Raw genomic sequence first — 20,304 nt, 5'->3', positions numbered from 1 at the left:
AGCCTGGGAAGAACCCACCTGCAGTTAGCACAAGGCACTTCCCTTTGCTGCAGGCATCGGATATACACAAGTTGTGGGTGGGTGTGGCAGGCTGGGCATAGAATGGATGCTTTTATCCTGACTTTGTTGGTGGCAAAGGTATCTAACACCTGGGCTGTGAGACAGACACTAGATGCTTCCTTATGTGGCTGCAGGCTCAAACTGGTTAGCAGAGCATCCTTACCTGGTAGGTATCATAGGTTGCAAAGTTATAGTAGTAAAGCACTCCCTCTCCCCCGACGTAGATGCTTGAGCTGTTTGTTTCATGATAGAACACCGGGTACTTCTCATTCCTGGGAAATGTGTACTCCCTCTCACCTAAGAACAGCACAGAAAAGACATTCATTAGGGAAGGCGCAGCCCACTGCAGAGCAGCCGCAGCCAGTTCAGGCTGACTGACTCCCCTCTGCGTCTTTGGCATGAGCGATGAGAAAAGCAAGGACGCGGGGTTGTATGGGATGGTGCCAGGCAGGCAGGGAAGGCAGCTCCCAGGCTCAGAGCTGTGCTCTTGTCCTGGCCCCGAGGACAAGAGGAGGGATGGACGGGGTTCAGAGCCACCACCAGAAGGCGGCAGCCTGGGAAACGCAGCCCCCAGGTCAAAGCCTGGATGTCAGAGGGGAAGGAAGCATGTAAAGCTGCAATGCTCAGGGCTGCACGTCCCCAGGCTGACCAAAACGAGAGCTGCAAGACCTGGGGCCTAGTGTCACAACCAGTTGCTGCAAATGGGAAGTTTCCTGGGCCCAGCTGAGAGGAAGGACTGTTTGTCCTTCCCTTCTTTCCTTCCTCTTTCACCTTCACGCCTTTCCAGTTCCCGTTCACCCCCTTCTCCCCTCTGCACTGCCAGCTCAGGTGTGGGAGGCTGCAGCGGTGCAGGGCGGCGAGCAGAGCTCTGAGCACTCCTCCCTCCCTCCCCCCGTGCCTTCTGCTCCCCCCCAGCAGCCCTGCATCATCCCAGGACGTTGCAGCTACACCTGGCAGCTCAGAGCAGCTGTGCCAGAGCCCACGCTGCTGGAATCCGCCTCATCCCACACTGTGCTTTGCAGCAGTCAGGCAAAAGGAAGGTGAACTTGGAAAAGAACGTCAGATGAGGACTGACCTTTGCACAGTGCAGCGGGACGCTCCCTTTCCATCTCTCTCTCTCTTTTCCCTTTTCCATAGAGGAGGGCCTCTCCAACAAGAGCTGCTGCTCCCAGCGTGCAGACAAAGGTTGTGTCTGCCCTAGGAGCTGGCTGCCTGCACAGACAGGCAATTAATCAGTGGCACGTGTCCCTCTCTATTTATAGGGCCACTTGGCAGGACAGGCAGAGGACAATCTTCATGCAGCCCAGTGCTTTCTCAGCCCCGAGCACACAGTGCAGGGGCTCCTGCCAAGATTCTGCAGAGACGAATATTTGAGGCTTTTCACTCTGATCCCACATGCTCCTCACACATCTCCACGGGGCAAGGAATGGGGTGAGCTCACAGCTGTAGGGTAAGCAGCTGGCTGGGACTCAGCCCCACAGAGATGAGCAAGAGACACGCAGCAAAGAAACCCACACAGCCCTCCAGCCCACCTCTTTGCAAACAGGACAAACACTGACACATAGGGTGGCGGCGGGGTGGGGGCTTCAGCACTCAGGACCCCACAAGCAGGAAGCCTTCCACATCCAGCTGTACACCTCCCCAGCAGGCTGCAGGCAGCCCTGGTTGCACTTCAGCCTACTTTGTACTTTCCTACAAACCTCCAGCCTCGTGTCAGCTGCTAAGCCATGAGAACACTTGCTGTTCCCCAATTTTCTCCCCCGCTTTGCCCTTCTGCACACATATGCCTCCGCAATCACGATACCTTTAGTTTTGCTTTGAGGGGTTTTTTTTTGTTTTTTTTTTCCCCCAGCAGTTTCTCTTTCACAAGCTCTGGTCAGCCCCGAGCACTGTGCCAACCTGCTTCCTAGCAAGGACGCGCTTCTCCTCAAGCAGCCGGAAACAAATAAACCCAAAACAATAATTTGGTTGGCGCCAACACGTTATTTATCCTACTGCTCCCCAGGGGCTGCACTGAATCACCAAGCTGGGAATAAACAGCACTGCGAGCCACGGCCCAGACTCTTGAGCACTGATTTGGGCTGGAAGGGAGCTTTGGAAAGGAGCTTCCATGAGCAGGTGCTGGGGTGCATTCAGCCCCAAAGTGCTGGGGTTTGATCTCGTTTGCGACCAGCAGGTTCATGGCGAGGGGTTGGGGGGGAGCAGCCCTGCTGTCCCATGCATGGTTTGGGGTATAAGTGGCTCTGAGAGCGAGGACAACGAAGCTGAGGGCATCCAAAGGCTAAGGGCAAAGTGTGGTGCCCGCAGCACGTCCCCAAAGAAGGGGACAACGCAAAGCGAGCCCAGAGCTTGAAAAATCACCGGGCAGGTTTCCAGAGCCCTGCTAAATCTGTTAAATCTCTCCGCCTGGCATTTAATGTAAAGCCAACCGTCAGCACACAAATCAATGGCAGGATTGTCAATTGAAATGCTAACCCGAGGCCGGAGGAATGAATAGGAGAAAGAGCAGCTTTGTGCTTTGCCGGCAAGAGGAGGAATGCCAAGGCAGACTGAAGAATAATAGTAATAAAAAATGAGGGAGCGGGAGAGAGCCCAGTGCATCTCGCAGGGATGCATGAAGGGTGAGGTAATGGAGGAGGAGGGAAAGGACCAGGGAGATGCTCCAGATGAGACCCATCCTAATGACCAGGGTGAAGCAGGCTGAGCTCCCTCGGCACAGCGTGGGCACGTTGTGCTTTGAGCAAGAGCCAAAGGACCTATGGATCCAGGAGCCAAGAGCTCAAGCCGCGGCTGTGGGCATGGGAAGAAGCAAGCCTGCAGCCCTTATCTCCAAGCAGATGCTCGCAGCGCTCCAGCTATGGAAGCAGTGTGGGTGTGTGGGCTCATTATAAGCAATCTCATCACGGTCGCTTCATTCCCAGCTCGGGGGCTGACTCAGCTGTGCTGCACCCCACCGCATTGCTGGGAGAAGCGGAAAGGCCACTGGAGCCACCAGTAACCACAGCCCAAATGCTGTGAGGCTGGTTTGCACAGCTCAGAGCAAGGCTTTGTGGGAGTAGGACTCCTTGGTGCTCAGAGAGAACTGTGTTAGTAGAATCACAGGATATCCCAAGTTGGAAGGGACCCTTATGGGTCATGGAGCCCAACCCCTGGCTCCACACAGGACCACCCAAAAATCAGACCACGTGTCTGAGGGCGATGTCCAGACACTTCTTGAACTCCAGAGCTGTCCTTAAATGGAAGGGATTGTTCAAATCTGCACTGATGACGGCATTTTCAAATAAAGAACCGAAACGAGGCCTGAATAAAACAGAAAGAGAAAGCAATCAGGGGTCCTCTATCCTTTGGGAATGGCACTGACGCAGCCAGGAGGAAAAGCACCACACTTGCAGGTCTGACAATGAGCTCACTCTGGCCGGAATCACACACACTTAACGGATCCTTCAGCAGTTCCTTCCTTTTCCAACCAGACCTTGCTTCCCTCGCCTGTCAGGTGTTATCTGTTCCTTCTGGAGCTGACTGAACACACCGCGGCCTCGTGGCACGTCACCGCCTCCGTCGCACCGACTGGGTTTGGTTCTGACACACGACCAAAAGCCATGCATGACTCACACGCGGGATTCACGGGGAGCCCCGGCCTCTCTACCTGTTTCACAGCATGACCGTGAGTCAGGGCTGAGCAACCCGGACACAGCTCAGGCACTGCTCACACCTTGCTTCGGGAAGTATCGCAGCCAGCTCCGCTCGCTGACATTGATCCTGCTGCTGCACACAGGATGCGTGACGAGCAGCACAGGCGCGCCGACAGCTTTCCTTTCAGGGCAGGGAATGTGATTCAGTCCAAGCCCTGCATCCACTCTGTTCCAGGAAGAAGGAACCGAGCAATCCCACTCTGCATCCCCACTCTGCCTCCCCAGTGCTGCTGCAAGAAGCCAAGCTGTATTTTTAGAGGCTCTATAAATTCCCAAGTTGAGATGTCTGGAAGGAGTTAGTACGCCTATGGACGGCCACTAAGTGATTAGGTTTTCCTTCTCCCATGACTTTGCACACGATGTGACACAAAGACACCAGCTTCTATAGTCACAAACAGCGGGGCTGGAGAGTTGCTTCCCCGGCAACCCCCCCTTTAGGAGCAGCCTGACAGCTCTCTGGGACTTTTCTACCAAAAATCCTGAGTTTATAGAACTGATTTTACTCAAAATGAGCCAGGATGGACACACAAGGTTTCATTCTGACCTGCCACTGTGTAACTGGAGCGCTGCGAGGCTCAAGGTTTCCCATGCTTTGCAGAAAATGATAAGCTTTTGCCTGGGGGGGAGGGGGTTCTAAGAGAGGCCAAAAGGCAACACAACGTGGGGAAGCATCTCCTTCACACTTGCCATTCCCTGCTCCCCAAAGCTGGCACTGCTGAGGGGTGCAGCCACGCTCCCTGAGCCTGGTGAGTTACGTGCAGGCACTCCACAGCTCTGGCAAGGTTGAAGGGTCCTCGGAAACACTGCTCTGTGCACAAGTCAGCCCTGCAGCGCTACAGTTCAACCTGAGCTCCAGCATCAGCCTTTCTCAAAGAAAGCGAAACAGAAAAACCCGCAGAGCCCACCTCCCTCCGTAAGCGCTGCAAAAGGGGTTTGCTGCCTGCCTTCCCCCCCCCCCCCAGATACATTTTCAAGATGCCTGCACTCCCTACCACGTCCCCCAAAATACTCCACAGCGCAGTCCAAAATACTCCAGAGCTACAGGGAAGCAGCAGAGGAAACCAGGCAGCTGACGGGCTAAAAATGCCTTCTGCTGAGGCAGGGCCAGACACAGCCACACGTGTTGCCTGCTCCTTTGAACCCCTCTGTGCTCTCTGTCAAGGACCATGCGGTGCTGTTGCAACCCTGCTCCCATTTCCCCTGTCCCTCCTCCCCGCACACTGACAAAACCATTTATAGTATCGACAGCTGGAGTCTGAGAGCGGCGTGAAAAGGGAAGGGGCCAGAAAAACAGGTCAGACCGATCCCATGGAGGGCATGGGTCATCTCCTGCATACCTCGTGCCTTTTCGGGAGGGAGAAGGGCGCCAGCCAGGTATGGGCCAGCAAGGCTACAGCCATAACACGTAGTCTTTGCTGTAGCCAGCTCTAAAACAGGCACGTTTCTGGAAAGGAGAGAATAAGAAAAATGGTTTCCCAGTGGAGGCAAAGTGCTTTCTCATCAGCCTGGGGGTGTAAAAGCCCTGACAGTATCTTTCCATGCCTTCCGCCCTGTAGGAAACATCATGGTTTGGTTCCAGAAAGCAGCACGAGGGAGAGCGAGGGTTCACACCGTGCTGCTCCGCTTCTGAGTTTTCCATCTGTGGCCATCACACTTTGCAGAGCAAACCACCGAGCTCCAGAAGCAGGGGCACCTTGCTGCGGGTTGGAGACTAACAGGGGGACGTGCAGCCTCAAATGTGTGCAGAGGGGTCAGGCTGCTTGCAGAAAGCTGCTGCACCCACAAGAGAGGTGCGAAAGCACAAGGGGAAATATGTGCAGCTGGGAAGCCCACGTTTACTCAAATCCACCCGTCATGTGTTTCATTCCTCTTTCTTATCGTAACAGCAAGTTAGTGGTGGGTTTCATCTGTTTGGTATTTCTCATCCTGCCTCTCCCCCCAGGGCAGTTTGGAGATGAGCAGCACTCAGCTCTGCTCACAGCCTTCCCCCAACCACTTCCGCCAGCCCCCAAGCAGCAGCGAGCCCTGTTCTTGTACCTTAACACCTCCCTCCTCCCTGCAGGACAAGGGACTTCTTACAGGAGCAGATAGCGACAGGACAAGGGGGAATGGCTTTAAACTAAAACTGGGGAGATGTTAGGAAGAAACTCTTCCCTCAGAAGGCAGCGGGGTGCTGGCACTGCTGCCCAGAGCTGTGGGTGCCCCATCCCTGGAGGTGCTCAAGGCCATGGATGGGCCTGGGCAGCCTGAGCTGGGGGGGCAGCCAGCCCACAGTAGGGGGGTTGGAACCAAATGATCCCGAAGGTGCTGTCCAACCTAAGCCACGATGCAACTACATGATTCTATGAGTATGCCCAGCTGCCACCACACCCCGCTGCTCGCCTTTTCTTTGTCAGACTCCCCCAAATCCTGCGATCGTGGGATGTCTGGGTGCCTGCCCTCGAGGTCCTGATGCCATCAAGAGCGAAATGCATCACTCTGAGGAGAGAGAGTACAGAGGAAACAAAGTGCTTTGTTCCTGCAGAAGCTCTCAGCCCATGTAAATGCCCCGAAGGGCTGTGCTAACCAGGGGAAAGGCTCGAGCACAGCGTAACCAGCCCAGTGTGACTTCTTAAAATGGCATTAAGGACATCACATTTCCACTATTTCTGGTAAGCATCTCGGCAGCACTATTCAGCACGGAGGGGAGGTGAGCAAGGGCAGAAAGAGAAAACGCTTTTCGTTTGGTAACGCAGCTGCCGGGCACAGACACACCTGCTGCAAAGCCTTTCTTTCCGTGAGCCACACAGCCGCCTTTCCATCCCTGGGGGCTGCCAAACCGGAGCAGGCAGCGGGCCAACCGCCCACGCCGCAAGCAACAAAAGGAGAGAGACCCTCAACCTGCAGCCAGAAGGAATGAGCCTTGCATTCAAAGCCCCTGCCCTCCGCCAGGATTCTGCACAGCCCTCGGAAGCCTTGAGCCGGGCTTCTCTTAATTAAGCACAAAACGACTATACGACAGGCACTGCGGCGCTTTATGCTGAGGCAGCGGGAAGGAGGCGTGCCGATGAGTGATCACGATGCCCCAGCCCCTTCTGCATGTCCCCCTCCCCAAATTCTGCAGCCTTTGAGCCAATCTGATATCCCGAGTGCCCCAGGAGGCAGCTACAAGAGGCAAGGACAGACGTCAAGCAGGGACGTTTTCCTCCCGACAGCCCTGAATTGGCTGCACCCCACGGATTGCAGGTGCTAAATTTAGAGCCAGGTTTTGTTACCTCCCCAAAGCTGCTCTCTGTAATAACAGTCCCAAACTGTGCCGCGTTACTGCTGGAAGCTGGGGAACTTTGCCCTGTGATTATGGAATTTCATTACGTGGTCACCGGAATAACCAGAACAAAAGGATGCTTTTAGCAGGAGAGATCTATCTAGAGAGCCAGGCTGCCCCTCCCTGTAGGGAAATCAGCTTGCAGAGGTTGGCTATCACAAAAAGCCTTCCGGGATAAAGATCATCACAAGCACCTCTGTGTGCACGCACCAGCGAACAGCCACTTTACCTCTCACGTTAATTGGCAGCCATCTCCCTGCTACTGGTAACAGCACTGCAGTCCGCAGCGATGGAGCATCCTCTTTGGGCTGCAAATCTTTGTTCTGCCACCCCAAGCTCCTGCCCTAGGTGAGGAGATGGGCGCAGGCTGTGCCCTGAGGTGCAGAGATGTATGGCTCTGGAGCAAGGATGAAGCCTCAGCTCCCTGCACAAAGCAGACGAGAAAGAGCACACAGCAAAGGGACCCTGCCCTGCCACGCTCCTGGTGTCCCCCGGACCTGCTGCTGTAGGTTCCCACCCCTGCAATGAATGTCAGCTGGCTCTCAACCATGCAGACCATCAGAGCAGCCCCTTTCTGCTCACCTCCATCACCATAATATCCAGTACCCACTTTTCTCATGTCCATCCTTGTCCCATAGCCATGGTTACGTCTGTATCCACACATACACCCAGGAACCTCCCCCAGCTCCCTAAGCACCTGCTCCTCTCTCCCTCCCAGTACACACATCGTCAATGAGATAAGTAAAAACTAAACCCAGACTACGCGGAGTCAGAGTGACAGGAAGCTGCGAGCTGATAGGGTTCAGATCTGGGACCAGACATCTATACCACTAGAGATACCAGAGCTCCGCCAACGGCGATATCAAATACGTTAAGAGCTGTATGAAGCCTCCTGCTGCAGATTTAAGCTGCTCTGAAACTCGGCAACGGCAGGGGATGCTCGGCAGTCTGCCAGCACTTCTGTCCCTCCGCACACCGGACACAGGCACAGCCTACTACGCTGGGTGGGACTGAAAGGCACTGAACAGGAGGACAATGTCCTATTTCTAGGGCGACCAGGAATAGCTGCACACCCCAGGATGCAGCTCCACTGGAGAGAGCTGGCCACACAATGAGCTATTTCCTCCTTCCCAGTCCTTTTTCTGGATGCAAGCTGCTTTAAAAAGCAACACTATGCAGGTTTAGATAGAATTCGCCCTGCCTCAAGGCACCGGGCAGGACTACATCACTGACAAAAAGTCTTCCCAGCCCAGTTTTCCTTAATTCCAGCCCTGAATCTGCCTGAGAACTGACACAGAGCTGGTCACTGCTCCGCACCTGCCCCTTTCCCAGCTCCGAGGGATGCACTGTAGCAGCCACAACTTTTATTAGTTCACCCATTCCCGTTCTTCTTGTGTCACGCTCTTGTAACAGGAGGTGGCTGTGATTCACTCGCTTTGGTTTGTTTTCCCTTCTTCAATCTGCGCAGAGCAAGAAATATTTTTCAACCAACAATTTTATGATACCAGCAGCACCCACCCTGCGAAAGCGAGCCGTCTGCAGAAGGAAACAGCGCTGCTGGGAAAGCAAGCAGCTTTCCCCTGGAAATGCTGATGCTCTGAGAGCTGCACTTAGAGATGCTTCACATCCTTGGGACTGTGGCATCCATGAAATCAGTGCCACTGTCACTGGTGGAGTGGGACCAGCACCTCTCGCTGTGCTTCCCCACCACCAGCTCTTCTCTTGGCATCGTTTATTGGGCCACGCAGAGGCAGCTGAGCTTGGCAAAGCCCCGGGGCTCCCAAAGGCAGTGAGGGAATTTTCCAGGAATCACCATTTCTGCTCCCCCCCGCCAGGGCCAGCTGACGCGTTTAGGGCAGCCAAGGGTCAAGAGTATAATCTCTCTTTCCCTGCAAAATGCACTCATCTCCTGTGAGATGCACGCTGACTCAGAAGCGGTCCCTCCAGCTCTCATCCCCCGTTAGCCTCATCCGTCAATCAAAGGGGAATAATTAAACTGTCAGGCTCTGTCCTAACCCAAGGTGAGCCAGAAAAGGGCTGCGAGTTCGTCTCAGGTCCACACACACATGGGTAAGCCAAGACAAGAGAGTCTCGTGAGCGGCAGCGGCTAAAAATTATCCCTGCACCATAAAAGCCATGGTGATAAGAGCTATCCAAGCCTGCCCCCAGGCTCCTCGCTGTCTCCCAATGCTCAGTGACTTTCCGGTCATGAGACAGCCAACATGGGATGCCACCCTCCTGCTCCGCACAGGGTCTGTCACCCCGACAGCTCTGCCCAGCCCCGGGTCACAGCAGTCTGCATCTCTGCAGAGGGATCACGCCAGTCAATGCGGGATCTGTGCTGACAAGCAAAGCTCAGTTGTGGGAATGGAAGGCACCTTTGCAAAGCAGAGCCCAGCTGGCCAGTGTTTGCTTAAGGAGGACAGGAAGAACAAATCAAAGGAGGGATAAACAAGAACATAGCGTACCAGGTTGATACGCTTGTCTCCGCACCAGCACGGGCTTCCCCCTGCAAGCTACAACAAATCGAGAATTCATCATTTACCATAGTCCCCATCATCTACCATAGTCCTTCATCCGGACAGCAGGGAGAGTAATAACCAAGAGAGACCCCAGCACATCTGATGCAGGAAGGAGAAGGTCTTCGTCAGTAAAAAGGATCTTAAGTGCTCTGGACATGACCAGCGGTCAAGAGCTGAGCTCAGCCCTTTGCTCTCCCCATTCCTCTAAGGGGAAGAAAGCCTGCAGAGTCAGACGTGCTTCCAAATAACTGCTTACCCAGCACGATGTGAGAGGCAGCCAGCTGTGCAGGGGGAGCTCCTGGGATCCCCCCTGCTGCCTCCGGTGCTGCACACTGAGGTTTGGGGACAACGTGCCCTTCCTCACCCCATCCCATACCACATTATGGAATCCGGGATGCACAATAAAGGCAGAGCAGCTGCCCTGTTTGAGGCCTCGTGGCTGGGTTTATACATATTGTGCTCAGAAATAGGAAAAAAGCAGATCTGCAGAACACTTTGTTCCAGCCACGGCCCAGTGCTGCAAGTCCAAGTCCCCAGGACTGCAAAATCACTTAAAGCCAGGCAGCTCCCAACACCGAGGCTGTTTCTTTGTCTCCATATCAGAGCTCTGGATCGTGCCACTGAAGCCAGCAGCCTTTTTTCTGCTGATAGAGCACAATGTCACCTCACCTATCTCTCACTAAGGCAATCAGACATCCGAGGGCCATGGGGGGAAACAGCAAAGCAGTTTTGCTGCCCGCAGCGAGGCCAGGGCTCTCCCTACATTCGGTGGGGGTGTCAACAAGGGCAGCAAGGCAGGGGCTGAGAGATGAAAGGGCAGCAGCAGCTGCTTCCCCCACTGCCACCTCCCTCCCCTCCTCCAGGGCTGCAGCCTGAAGAGGGATGCTGCACACTTACCCTTCCCTCCTGGAGGGAATTTCTCCATTCTGCAGTGCCGTAACATCTCTAAGAGTCTTTGAAGCTGTCGCACCTGGTGCTAGCGATGGGCTGCGGCGTGGAAGAAATGTAATGATGTGAAGAGCCGGCAGCTCCCGCGCAGCTCTGAGGCTGCATCCTGCACCACTTGGAGCATCAGCACTGCACGAGGAGCCCGGCTGCTGCTTCTCTCCATCCAGAGTTGGAAACAAAACCCTGCAAGCACATCACCCCCACCACCGCGAGGCACCGCTCAATGTGCTGACCTGCAGGTTACTCACGCTGCAGACGCTGTGTTTGCCTTTTGCTAGGCTTGGAGCACTGGGGAAGTTGAAGAGGGCTCAGTGCTGGCTGCTCCACCCTCCCCTCATCCCTCTGCCCTGCTTCTTCGCCCACCTCCAGCCACGTCTCAGCCTCACTTAGACCCACTTCCCAAAGGGCAGGGGTCACGCTGAGCAAACGCGATCTGTGCAGTAGGACACGGGACAGCCTCGCAATGAGCCTGCCACGCAGCTGCCTCCACGACTCCCTCGCCGAAATCGTAGCTTTTTCCTCAAAAAATAAATCGGGAAAGAGATAAGCACAAGCTGATCCCCCTCTCAGCGAAGCATCCTAGCACTAATTGGCTCTGGTGTTTCTCAGTGACAGATCCTCGCTGTTTAACGTTAAGGAAGCCACCATCTGACACAGATGCACTGAAAGGCCAAATGACTGCACCGTATGTGTGCACCAAGCGCACGGGAATGGGTGGAAATGCAGTAACTCAAGCCCGCTCCTCCTGCTCAGCACAGGTCTATTCCAGGACACGCATTGCCATCGCACCACGCACCAGCAGCGCAACTTTCTTCCTTCCTTTAAACGGGAAAATGGAAGTTTCTACCCTGAAAACGACAACCCCGTCCTACGCCTTTCCTTCTCCCACTGTTGCACCAATATCTGAGCTGCTTCATTTGCCAGGGGATAAAGTTACTAACGCACCATTAATTTTATAATAGCAACCCTCAGCCATTCTCCCTGCCAGCCCTTGGCTTGACAGCATGCTAGTCCGGTCACACAGCCATCACCCTTCCCTCTGCTGCTGTCCCTCATCTCCGAGCAGGGACGGGAGCGAAGAACAACAGATGGCGCGGAATAAAGCAGAGAAATTCACGTCCTCTGAAGTTGCCGGCACAGAGGAGCCGTTGTACTGCAGAGCAGCACGGGATCCGCAGCTCGGCGGAGCCCCGGGGTTACACAAACACCATAACCACTGGGGTCTTTTGTTAAAGCATCCCTGGAGGGCACTGCCTCAGAAAGCTTGGGAAGGCACATGATAGAACCAGGCAGCGTTACTCCACTCTTCCCAACCCACGGATGTCAGGCTGCGCTCCCCACGCCAGCCTCCTCCTGGAGAACAGCCCTTTGTTCAGTTTCTGCTGAGATTCTATCTGCTAAATCCCGTGCCACTGCAGCAGCAGCAGCGTGTATTTTCCTCCGAGAATAGTTCTGCTGTATAAATATTTAGGTAGAGAACCCATGCGCAGCTAAGCACATCGAGTTCATTAGCAAATTAACTGCGTTATGCAAATGCACTCCTGTATCTCCCCCCCACCACCGAGTTAAAGCTCGCTGTGCCCGTTTCAGGATGCAGCTTTACGGGCGCCGTTAATAACAGCCAGAACAGAGGAAAACACTTTGAGAACGCAACAAGAATTTGGCAGGAAGAAGGCTCTATAAATTCAACGGGAGCTATCAAGGCCGCCAGAAGCCTCTCCAGAGATCACAGGCGCTTGGGCTCGATTTAACAAGAGCCAAAAAGTCTCCCTCAAGAGACGGACTAAAAGGGAAGAGGGGCGAAGAGGCAGCGCGGGGTGCAGCTCGGACTCACCTCGGGGAGTGACGACCACCCTGGGGTTCACCTTGGAGCGTCCCGCTGCCCACGTGCCCGGCTGGCAGGCACCCAGGGCCACCAGGAGGGCAAGCAGCGACCCGCTGCCCATTGCCAGTGCTGCGCAGAGCGGAGATCCTCAGCCTGTGCGGCTGGCAGCCGCATTGCTTGCCTTATACAGACCAATGAGGAGGGAGAAGGCGGGTCTCAGACCGGCACACCTCCTCTGCAGAAGGTTGGTTTTTCCTTTTTTTTTTTTTTTTTCCTTTTTCCTCCACCTCAACTTCTCCAAGTGAAAGGTGGGTGTCTGATGCTTTCATTCATCCCTATGAGAAAAGCTGCAGCTGGCCCAAGGCTCGCAAGGAGCCTGCTGAAGGGCGAAGGAGGAACGCTTAGCTTGATAGAAATCAGAATGAAAATGCACCTGCGTGGATGAAAACGCAAGCAGATGAAGGGGGCAAAGACTTCTCAGCAGCACAGCACGCTCTCAGGCTGCGTGGAGCCCAGGAAGCTGCACTCTGCCAACCACAGCGAGAACAGCTCACTGCAGTGAGAGGACGCTCTGCCGTCGGGAGGACGCAGCAACGCTGCAGCAAATGCCACGTGCCAGCCCCGCAGGGAGACCGCAGCAAAGGGCCGGTCCTAATCATACACAAAGCCACCCTCACGTTTGTCGCTGCAAGTCTGCTGTTCTTCTGACACAGATACCTGAGGCGTGACAGCTCAAGGTTGCTCGCCCCAGATTCACCACTCCTCACCGGACCAGTCCGACCGTCGTTTGCAATCACACGGCTATGAGTGCAACCTGAGAGTTGGTTTATAACATCCGCTCAGAGCCGCGGTGCACCTGCTGCCCTTCCCGAAGACGCCGCCCTCGCCTTTACGCTCACGTCCCACGGAAGCCAGGGGTGCCAAGCACACCCACAGGGCTGCGGCACGAAGCTCACACCACGCTCACAAAGTCACTTTGCTTCGCCAGAGCCCCGCTCTCCACCGGGGGAAGCCAGCAAGGGCTGGAGCCTTTGTGAAGCACTGCGAGGTTTGTTAATGAGAAGAGCAGGGAACCACGCGCAAGGAAAGCGAGGTCGGACGTGAGCAGAATAGGAGAAGCCCCACCGGGAAGTCGCAAGGACGAGAGGCAGCTGCGCTCTTCAAAGTCAGCATTGAAGCAGACCCAGGGCTGCTGGGAGCCCCGAGGAGAAGCACAGCGGCACTGCGAGGGGGCATCCTGGAGGAAGCAAAAAAATGAACGAGTGAATTTTAAGGACCCGCGGGAATTTCCCACCAACCCCCAGACGCGGGGTTTCATCTCTCTTTAAGCAAATACGTGCTCGGGTAATGACTGGGTGACATACAGATCATCTCTGGTTTCTCAGTTTTGGCCACGGGGATTCATGGTCTTTCTGCATTGCTGCTCACCTCGACGCAGCCGTTGCTCCACCACGGAGGGGGCTATTTCTCTACCTGCCCCGGTGACCTCAGTGGTGCTAACCCTGTAATTATTTGCCTTCTGGCAGCATAGGTTAGACAAGAATGTGCAGCCCATTAAAGCTCTTTCACACTCAGGAGTGAAAAAGAAACGTCGGGGCATCATTCATCAGCCAGCAGCCAAAGCCATACAAACCATGTTGGCTCCTTAATAAGCAGAGACCCAGCATTTTGCACCTGCCCCACATTTACGCTACCCTATTAAAGCTGCATACGTTATTATCTGCTTTGTCTTTTACAGTCCCACACAGTTGGTGGGCTGGGAAAACTGGTGCTCAGCTCCCACTGTCTACCCAGTGGTTCTGATCAGAGACCAACTGGGAGAGTTTTTGCCTTATTAAAACTGTAATTCCTTTTGTTTTTCTCATTTCCCTGCTCCTAACACGGCTTACTCTGCACTGTTACCTTATCTTTTTTTTTCCACCCACAGCTAAAGAATGCTTTTGTACATAACATTCAGCTTCAAACTCCCCCAGGAGCATGGAAGCATTCAGTTTGAGGTACCACTCCAGCTCCCAGGCTGGCTGGGCTGCCCTATGAGCACGACCATACTGTGGTCCTGGATTCAGATTGATACTGCAGCACCCGTGCTGAGCAGGAGACTTAGCAGACAGCTTGCTGAACATCAGTTTTCCAAGCATCCCTGTACTCCACACTTCTCTACCAGGGCTTCCTCTCTGGAGATGGGAGAAGGCTGATAAATCCCAAAGGGTCCTGAGGATAAACTCCACCAGTTCCAAATGCACAGCTGACAGTGCCAGCAGTCAGCACCACCACACACCTGGGCTCCAGGAGATCACACACCATTAAATACAGAGCTGCTGAGAGAGCTCTGCAGGTCAGCTCACCAGAGGAGCCCACAGCAAAAGAGAAAAGCGGTGGAACACAAGCATGCTGCATGCTTAAGGTTCAACAAGGAGCAGCCAAGCTTGGAGATGTGCAAGAAGGGTTGCAAAGCTGACTTTAAGGACATTCCAGCCCTGCATCAGTTTGCAAGGAGTGCTGAGCACGGAGCTGTGCCCTGAATACAGCCACAACTGCTGTGTTAAGTATGCGTGCATGCATCCCAAAGCAGACAAGCATCTCTGCAAGTTTGTTTATTCGGGATCTTCTCTAAACCAGCTCAGCCACACGCTGCCTCCAGAATGCATAAACAAGAGATCAGACTCCAGGTACATGCTCTTTCCCCTGCGTTGCTCAGCTCCCTCCCATTTTGCCAGATCACAGCACTCAGATCCAAAATACATCAGAAGGGAGCTTCCTCCAAAGAACCCTCTAAAAGCCAGAAAGGAGATGATTTTCCATCAGTTTTATTCATTACCTCAGACGAGATGCCTGGGCCACAAGCATCCAAGCAATCTGTTATGCAATCTCCCAGTTTTTGTTGGCGTCTCATCAGGCCCATTAGAGGAGTATGCATGAACACAGCGCACTCAGTAAGAACTCAGTAATTGTCTTCAGCATGACCCCACCAACAGTCTGTAGGTGGTGTAGGTTAGGATGCAGATACATCTTTCACAGAAAATCTCGCCATCAAGAGAAACCAGCGTAAGCATCACTTGAACACTCTTATCCTTGTGAAAGATACTTAAGATCTTCTCTCTGCTGTGTCACCTCTTCCAGAAGCCTAACAGATGCACGTCTATCTCTGGCAGTTATCAGCCATGACAGCCTCAGAAAAGTACAAAGAAGGACCTTTCTGAACACGGCACGAAGGGCTGGGGATGTTCACCAGGACTGGCAGTGCACGTGCATTTCCACAGCCCCTCCCTGGACGAGACTGGGACCGCCAGCCTGAGCGTTTTGGCACAGAGACCCTGCTGCAGAACAGACTGATGTCCCACGATGCTGGGACACAATGCAAATGACCACTGTGGAATGCTGGAAGGCCAGAGCTGCTCTTTCTTACCCTTCGCATTTTTCCTTTGGGAGCAGGTACTCATAAGGATGGAATTTGAGATGACAGAAGCAGGGAGTGGTGCTTACAGATCTTTCAGTTCTCAGACCAACTAAGGTTGAAAGGAAGCACGTTTAATCATTTAACAGCAAGCTGCCGCATTCCAATTTCAATACATTCTCCCCCTCAAGCTCACATTCGTTGCACTGCGGTGGTCACCAGCGGGGCAACCTTCTAAAGCAGCAGCCCTGAAGTGGCTGCCATCTCTTCACCCTCTCCAGGCACGCTGCTTTCACACAAGCCCACCTCCATCAGCTCTTTAAGCTGGCCCGGATCAGAGGGCTGATCAGCTGCTACATCCCCTGCTCTCAGTTCTGCCACCATGCTGAAGGACAGCCCGGCAAATCTACAGCCAAGAAAGGGTCACCAAAAGGAAGACAAGATCCAACATGCCAAATGCCACCCTCAGGACTTCGAAACCAGCCAGAGAAGTAATCGCGTGCCCCAAGACATCTTCAATACACTTACTCCTTTTATTTGCCAAAAGAAGTCCGCAGCAGAGCAGTATCCCCTTGCTGGGATGTGCCTTCCCTTCTGCAGCACATGTTTCCTTGCTGAGGAAATCCCAGTGGCTCGCCCAGGTGGAACACCCCATGCCAAATGCTTCGTGATGCTGTTTGCTGATCCCAGCAGCTTGCAGAGGTCCTGCCTCAGCTAACCCCTAAGCAGAGCTCGGTCTGAAAGCCACACGCTTGTCAGGCAGCTGGGTTACAACTGAAAGCTAGCCACATTAACAAGTAGTGCTGTTGATAAGCAGCTCAGTAAGAACTCGCTGACAGAGCAGGAAAGGAAGCAGAACGAGATACACATCTCATGCAGAGATTACCAAGATTGTGCATACCCCTCAGACATGGATTTTGGCAGTTAAAAACCCTCAAGGACGTTCAATTGGAAGGGATCTTCAAAGACGGAATCCAACAGCCTAACTTTGGGGCTAACCAAGAGTTAAAACATATTACTGAGGGCATCACCCAAATGCCCCTTGAATGCTGACAGGCACAGGGCATCCACCACCTCTCTAGGATGCCTGTTCCAGCGTTTCATAGCCCTCGTGGTAAAGAAATCCCTCTTAATGCTCAGTCTGAACCTCCCCCAGTTCTCACACGGTGACCTAACCACTTCTCCTCCTCAGGAAAACGTAGAGAACAAAGAGGTCACCTCGTGGCCTCTTTTTCTCCAAACTAGGCAATCCAGGTGCCCTCAGACCCTACTCATAGGGCATGCCACCACAACCTTCCACCAGCTGTGTTGCCCCCCCTCTGGATGCTTTCAAGGACCTTAACATCCCCTTTACATTGTGGAGCACAGAACTGTACACAACGTTCAAGGTGAGGTCACACCAAACACTAAATATAGGAAAGGATCACCTCTTTTTGACACAATGCACGGCCCTTCCCATTTGGAAGGAAATGAAAACAAAAATAAACAAGTTGCTTTGTTGAGGTTGCTCTGCTTCCACCATAAAAGCGGCACGTTGAAATATTAATGGCGCACAATGCGTCAGCTCTGTCTTCTTAGAAGGGCCTTGCTGGCCAGGCTGTTTGGCTTACCTGCAACTCTTGGCATTTCTGTTCCTGAACACTGCGCTCCTCCGCTTCCCGGCACAGCCTGGATTTCTGCTCAGCGGTGCCACGCACTCTCCTGCAAGAATGGCTCTGTTTCAGCAGCTGGCAAGCAATTCCCACTTCTGCTCTGAAAGGGTCATTCACCACCCCACACACAAGCTTATCAGGCAGCCTTATCAGCCCTGTTAAACCAACAACATCCTCTAGTTACACGCAAGTCAAGGCTCCTGCTCTGCAATCTGCCCTCCCAGCCCCTTCCATAATACACATTGATGTTTAAGTCTACGTTTTTTCATTTATACACAGGGAATCAATGTAAATCACCCGGCCTTCAAGAAATCACATCAAACTGCAGCTGGAAAAACACCAACAGTGCTGACTAGGAATGCAGGACACGCGGGGGATGCTTAGAAAAGTACACCACTTCAAAGACACTAAGTTGACCTTCTGGTGTCCAAGTACTTCTAAACACTGATTTCTGCCTTGCCAGGAATGGAAGATCTCAAAGATGTTCTATCGTCTGATCCTCCTTCCTATCTTGGCCTCTGCTAGACAGCCGTGGGCCAAGTGACGCAGAAGGTAAAGTGTCAGTGCTGCCGTCAGGCTCTAAACTCAGAGCCTGTCTGGTGGCACGAAGGCTCTGCTTTCTCTCTCCAGACACGGGAAATCTGCCATCTCTTCCAGCAGGAGAGTGGGAACAGCTTGGGATCCCACCACATGCTTGACCTGTCTGACTCGTCAGAAGCGACCCGTCAAAATTCGTGGAAGGGAAGAGCGCCTCTGTCTTCCTGCTTCCCATCTGCCCCACCTCGCAGAGAATTCTATCATCTGCTTCCTGGTTATTGCATCTCCACCAAGTGAGCTCGTTTGGGAAAGCGACTGCAGGAAGCCGTAAGCGGCACCAAGTCACAGGCATCGGGGAGGAAGGAAAGGAAGAGCAAGAAAATGAGGTGGGAGAAGAATAAACGGATGTGAATTGCCCGGCCAGACACCAGCCGACAGCATCCACAGGATGGCTGGGTTATGCCTAACTGCATATCCTTTGGGAAGCAGTTTTGATACGTCTCATCCCAGGTTGTTTCACCTCAACAAGGAATACAAGCAGGGCGGCCAGCGTTCCTCCCTTCCCTGAAACCAGGCTGTGTGCAAATAACCCAATTAGCACAGAGATAAACAGTTTGGAGGCTGCTCTGCGGGATGCCGAGGTGCCACGCTGAGCGCTGCTGAGGGATTACTGAGCTCTGCTGTCACTCGCAACAGTTTCCACTTCAGAGATTAAATACCCATTTTCCTCCTGGCTGCCCGGCTCTCTCACCTGTTGCCACTCCAGTGACCGCAGCAATCTCTCAGTTCACAGAAAAAAAATAAAGTAAGCCTGGTGGGATCTGTTAACTATTAACACCCCATTTTCATCTCTGAAACTCCCTGAGCTGGAAAATCTACTGGCGTGGATCTTTCTCCAGCCACCCTGCTCTTATGTTATGGGCCATCGCAGGAGGACATGGGATTCTGGCACTGATCCTGCAGAGCCCATTTGGTGCTTTTATCAATCCCGGAGCAGAATCCCATAGTTTGAGGGAAAAGATGGAGAGCTCAATACCTGAGCTAATGCACCCTGCAGAACTCTGCGGATCATGCTTTTAAATCAGCAAGGCATTTATTTAAGGGAAAGAGAGCTCTCAAAATGATTTCGGGAGAACCATTCCATTTGCTGGCAGCCTGGAACACACAGAATTCAGCTAGAAAGACCGTGCTCAGAAACACTCCTCAGAAACCCTTGGCTCATCCTAATAGGGATTCTTTTATTTTATCATTATTATTATTACTACTACTAAGGGGTTTTGATGATGTTTGGTTGGAGGTTTTTGTTTTACTTTATACGTTTCCAAGCTCGGTTCAAAAGGACTTGAGCCAAGAAGCTTCAAGTTCAAAACCAGTAGCTCAGTCATCACCTCAGCAAAGGATGTATCAGGGAATATTTATCTTCTCCCCTTTGAAATTCCCATTTTGTCTACTGTACTTATATTAAAGCCAAGCATCCTTCTAAAGCAGGACTACAACTCCTAGTAGTTACAAACTGGAAGAAAATATTAGGAAATATTTTTTTCACGGTATGCCACTTTCAGTGCACTTGTGCTTTCATTAAAATAGGCTTAAAATGGCACCGTGCTGTTCCCCAGCTACAGCTGCCACTCTTCAAGAAAGCTGTTGACTCATGCTAAGAAAGGGACTGACTCTCACCTCTTCACAGGACACATGATGCTGGGTCAGCTGTGCTCTGTCACCTGCCCTGACTCTTACCTGATTCCCAATCAGGAGGCCCAGCATCAGGAAAACTTTCCTTCCTTCCTTCCTGGAAATTTCACCTGAGAAAGAACGAGACCAAGATTTGGTTATCACCAAAGAAATCCCAAAGCTCATGGCAGCCACCACATCCTGCCTGCCCCTCCGTGACACTGTTCAGCTCACCCAGCCAAACACAAAGCTAACTCAAGAAGAAAAGCTAAATCCTATTACATATTTCCTGGCTCCTCAGTGTTCACCGGGAACAAAGCCGAAAACAAGCAGGAAACTAACAAGCCCTGCACAAATAAAGAGAATGCACAAAGGATTTGACAGACAAGTTTCCTGCTGCTGTTTAAGCACGAATGTTTCTTGTCTGGGTGCTCAAGGTTATTCCCTCCCTCGAAAGTTGTGCAGGAGATGAGGCCTCCAGTGCTGCTTTGCCCAGGATAAACTCGCCCTCAACAACACTCTCAGCTGGTGTGTCAGTGTATTACAGGGGGCAAGGCACACACCCCACACTACATCTAGGTGTAGGGAGGACAACATTCCCCCAGCTCAGCACAGACAGGCACAACAAGCAGGGTTCCTTTAGCAACACAGTTCTACATGAGCCCTGCAAGCAGTGGACGCTCAGAGCCTGTTTGGATT

General features: G+C 53.0%; 1 protein-coding gene across 4 annotated transcripts in view; it reads right to left on the bottom strand.

Annotated features, from left to right (window-relative positions):
* Window positions 1–20,304, bottom strand: part of SEMA7A (semaphorin 7A (John Milton Hagen blood group)) — a 33,770-nt gene that overhangs the window by 10,451 nt on the left and 3,015 nt on the right. The window contains exons 2-4 of one of the 4 annotated variants that reach the window (XM_021407228.1): window positions 19,672–19,736; window positions 17,356–17,446; window positions 224–357 (exon numbers count right to left, since the gene is read on the bottom strand). In XM_021407228.1, coding sequence (XP_021262903.1) covers window positions 224–357; window positions 17,356–17,371 — 150 coding nt within the window. In that variant the 5' untranslated portion in view covers window positions 17,372–17,446; window positions 19,672–19,736. Of the gene's footprint in view, window positions 1–223; window positions 358–1,135; window positions 5,879–12,360; window positions 12,568–17,355; window positions 17,447–19,671; window positions 19,737–20,304 lie in introns of those variants that run through there. The other 3 variants (XM_021407226.1, XM_021407225.1, XM_021407227.1) reach the window with 3 other exon arrangements.

This window comes from Numida meleagris, chromosome 9 (genome assembly GCF_002078875.1).
Source record: "Numida meleagris isolate 19003 breed g44 Domestic line chromosome 9, NumMel1.0, whole genome shotgun sequence".
Classification (NCBI taxonomy): Eukaryota; Metazoa; Chordata; class Aves; order Galliformes; family Numididae; genus Numida; species Numida meleagris.
This window is presented reverse-complemented; position numbering and strand designations above follow the sequence as displayed.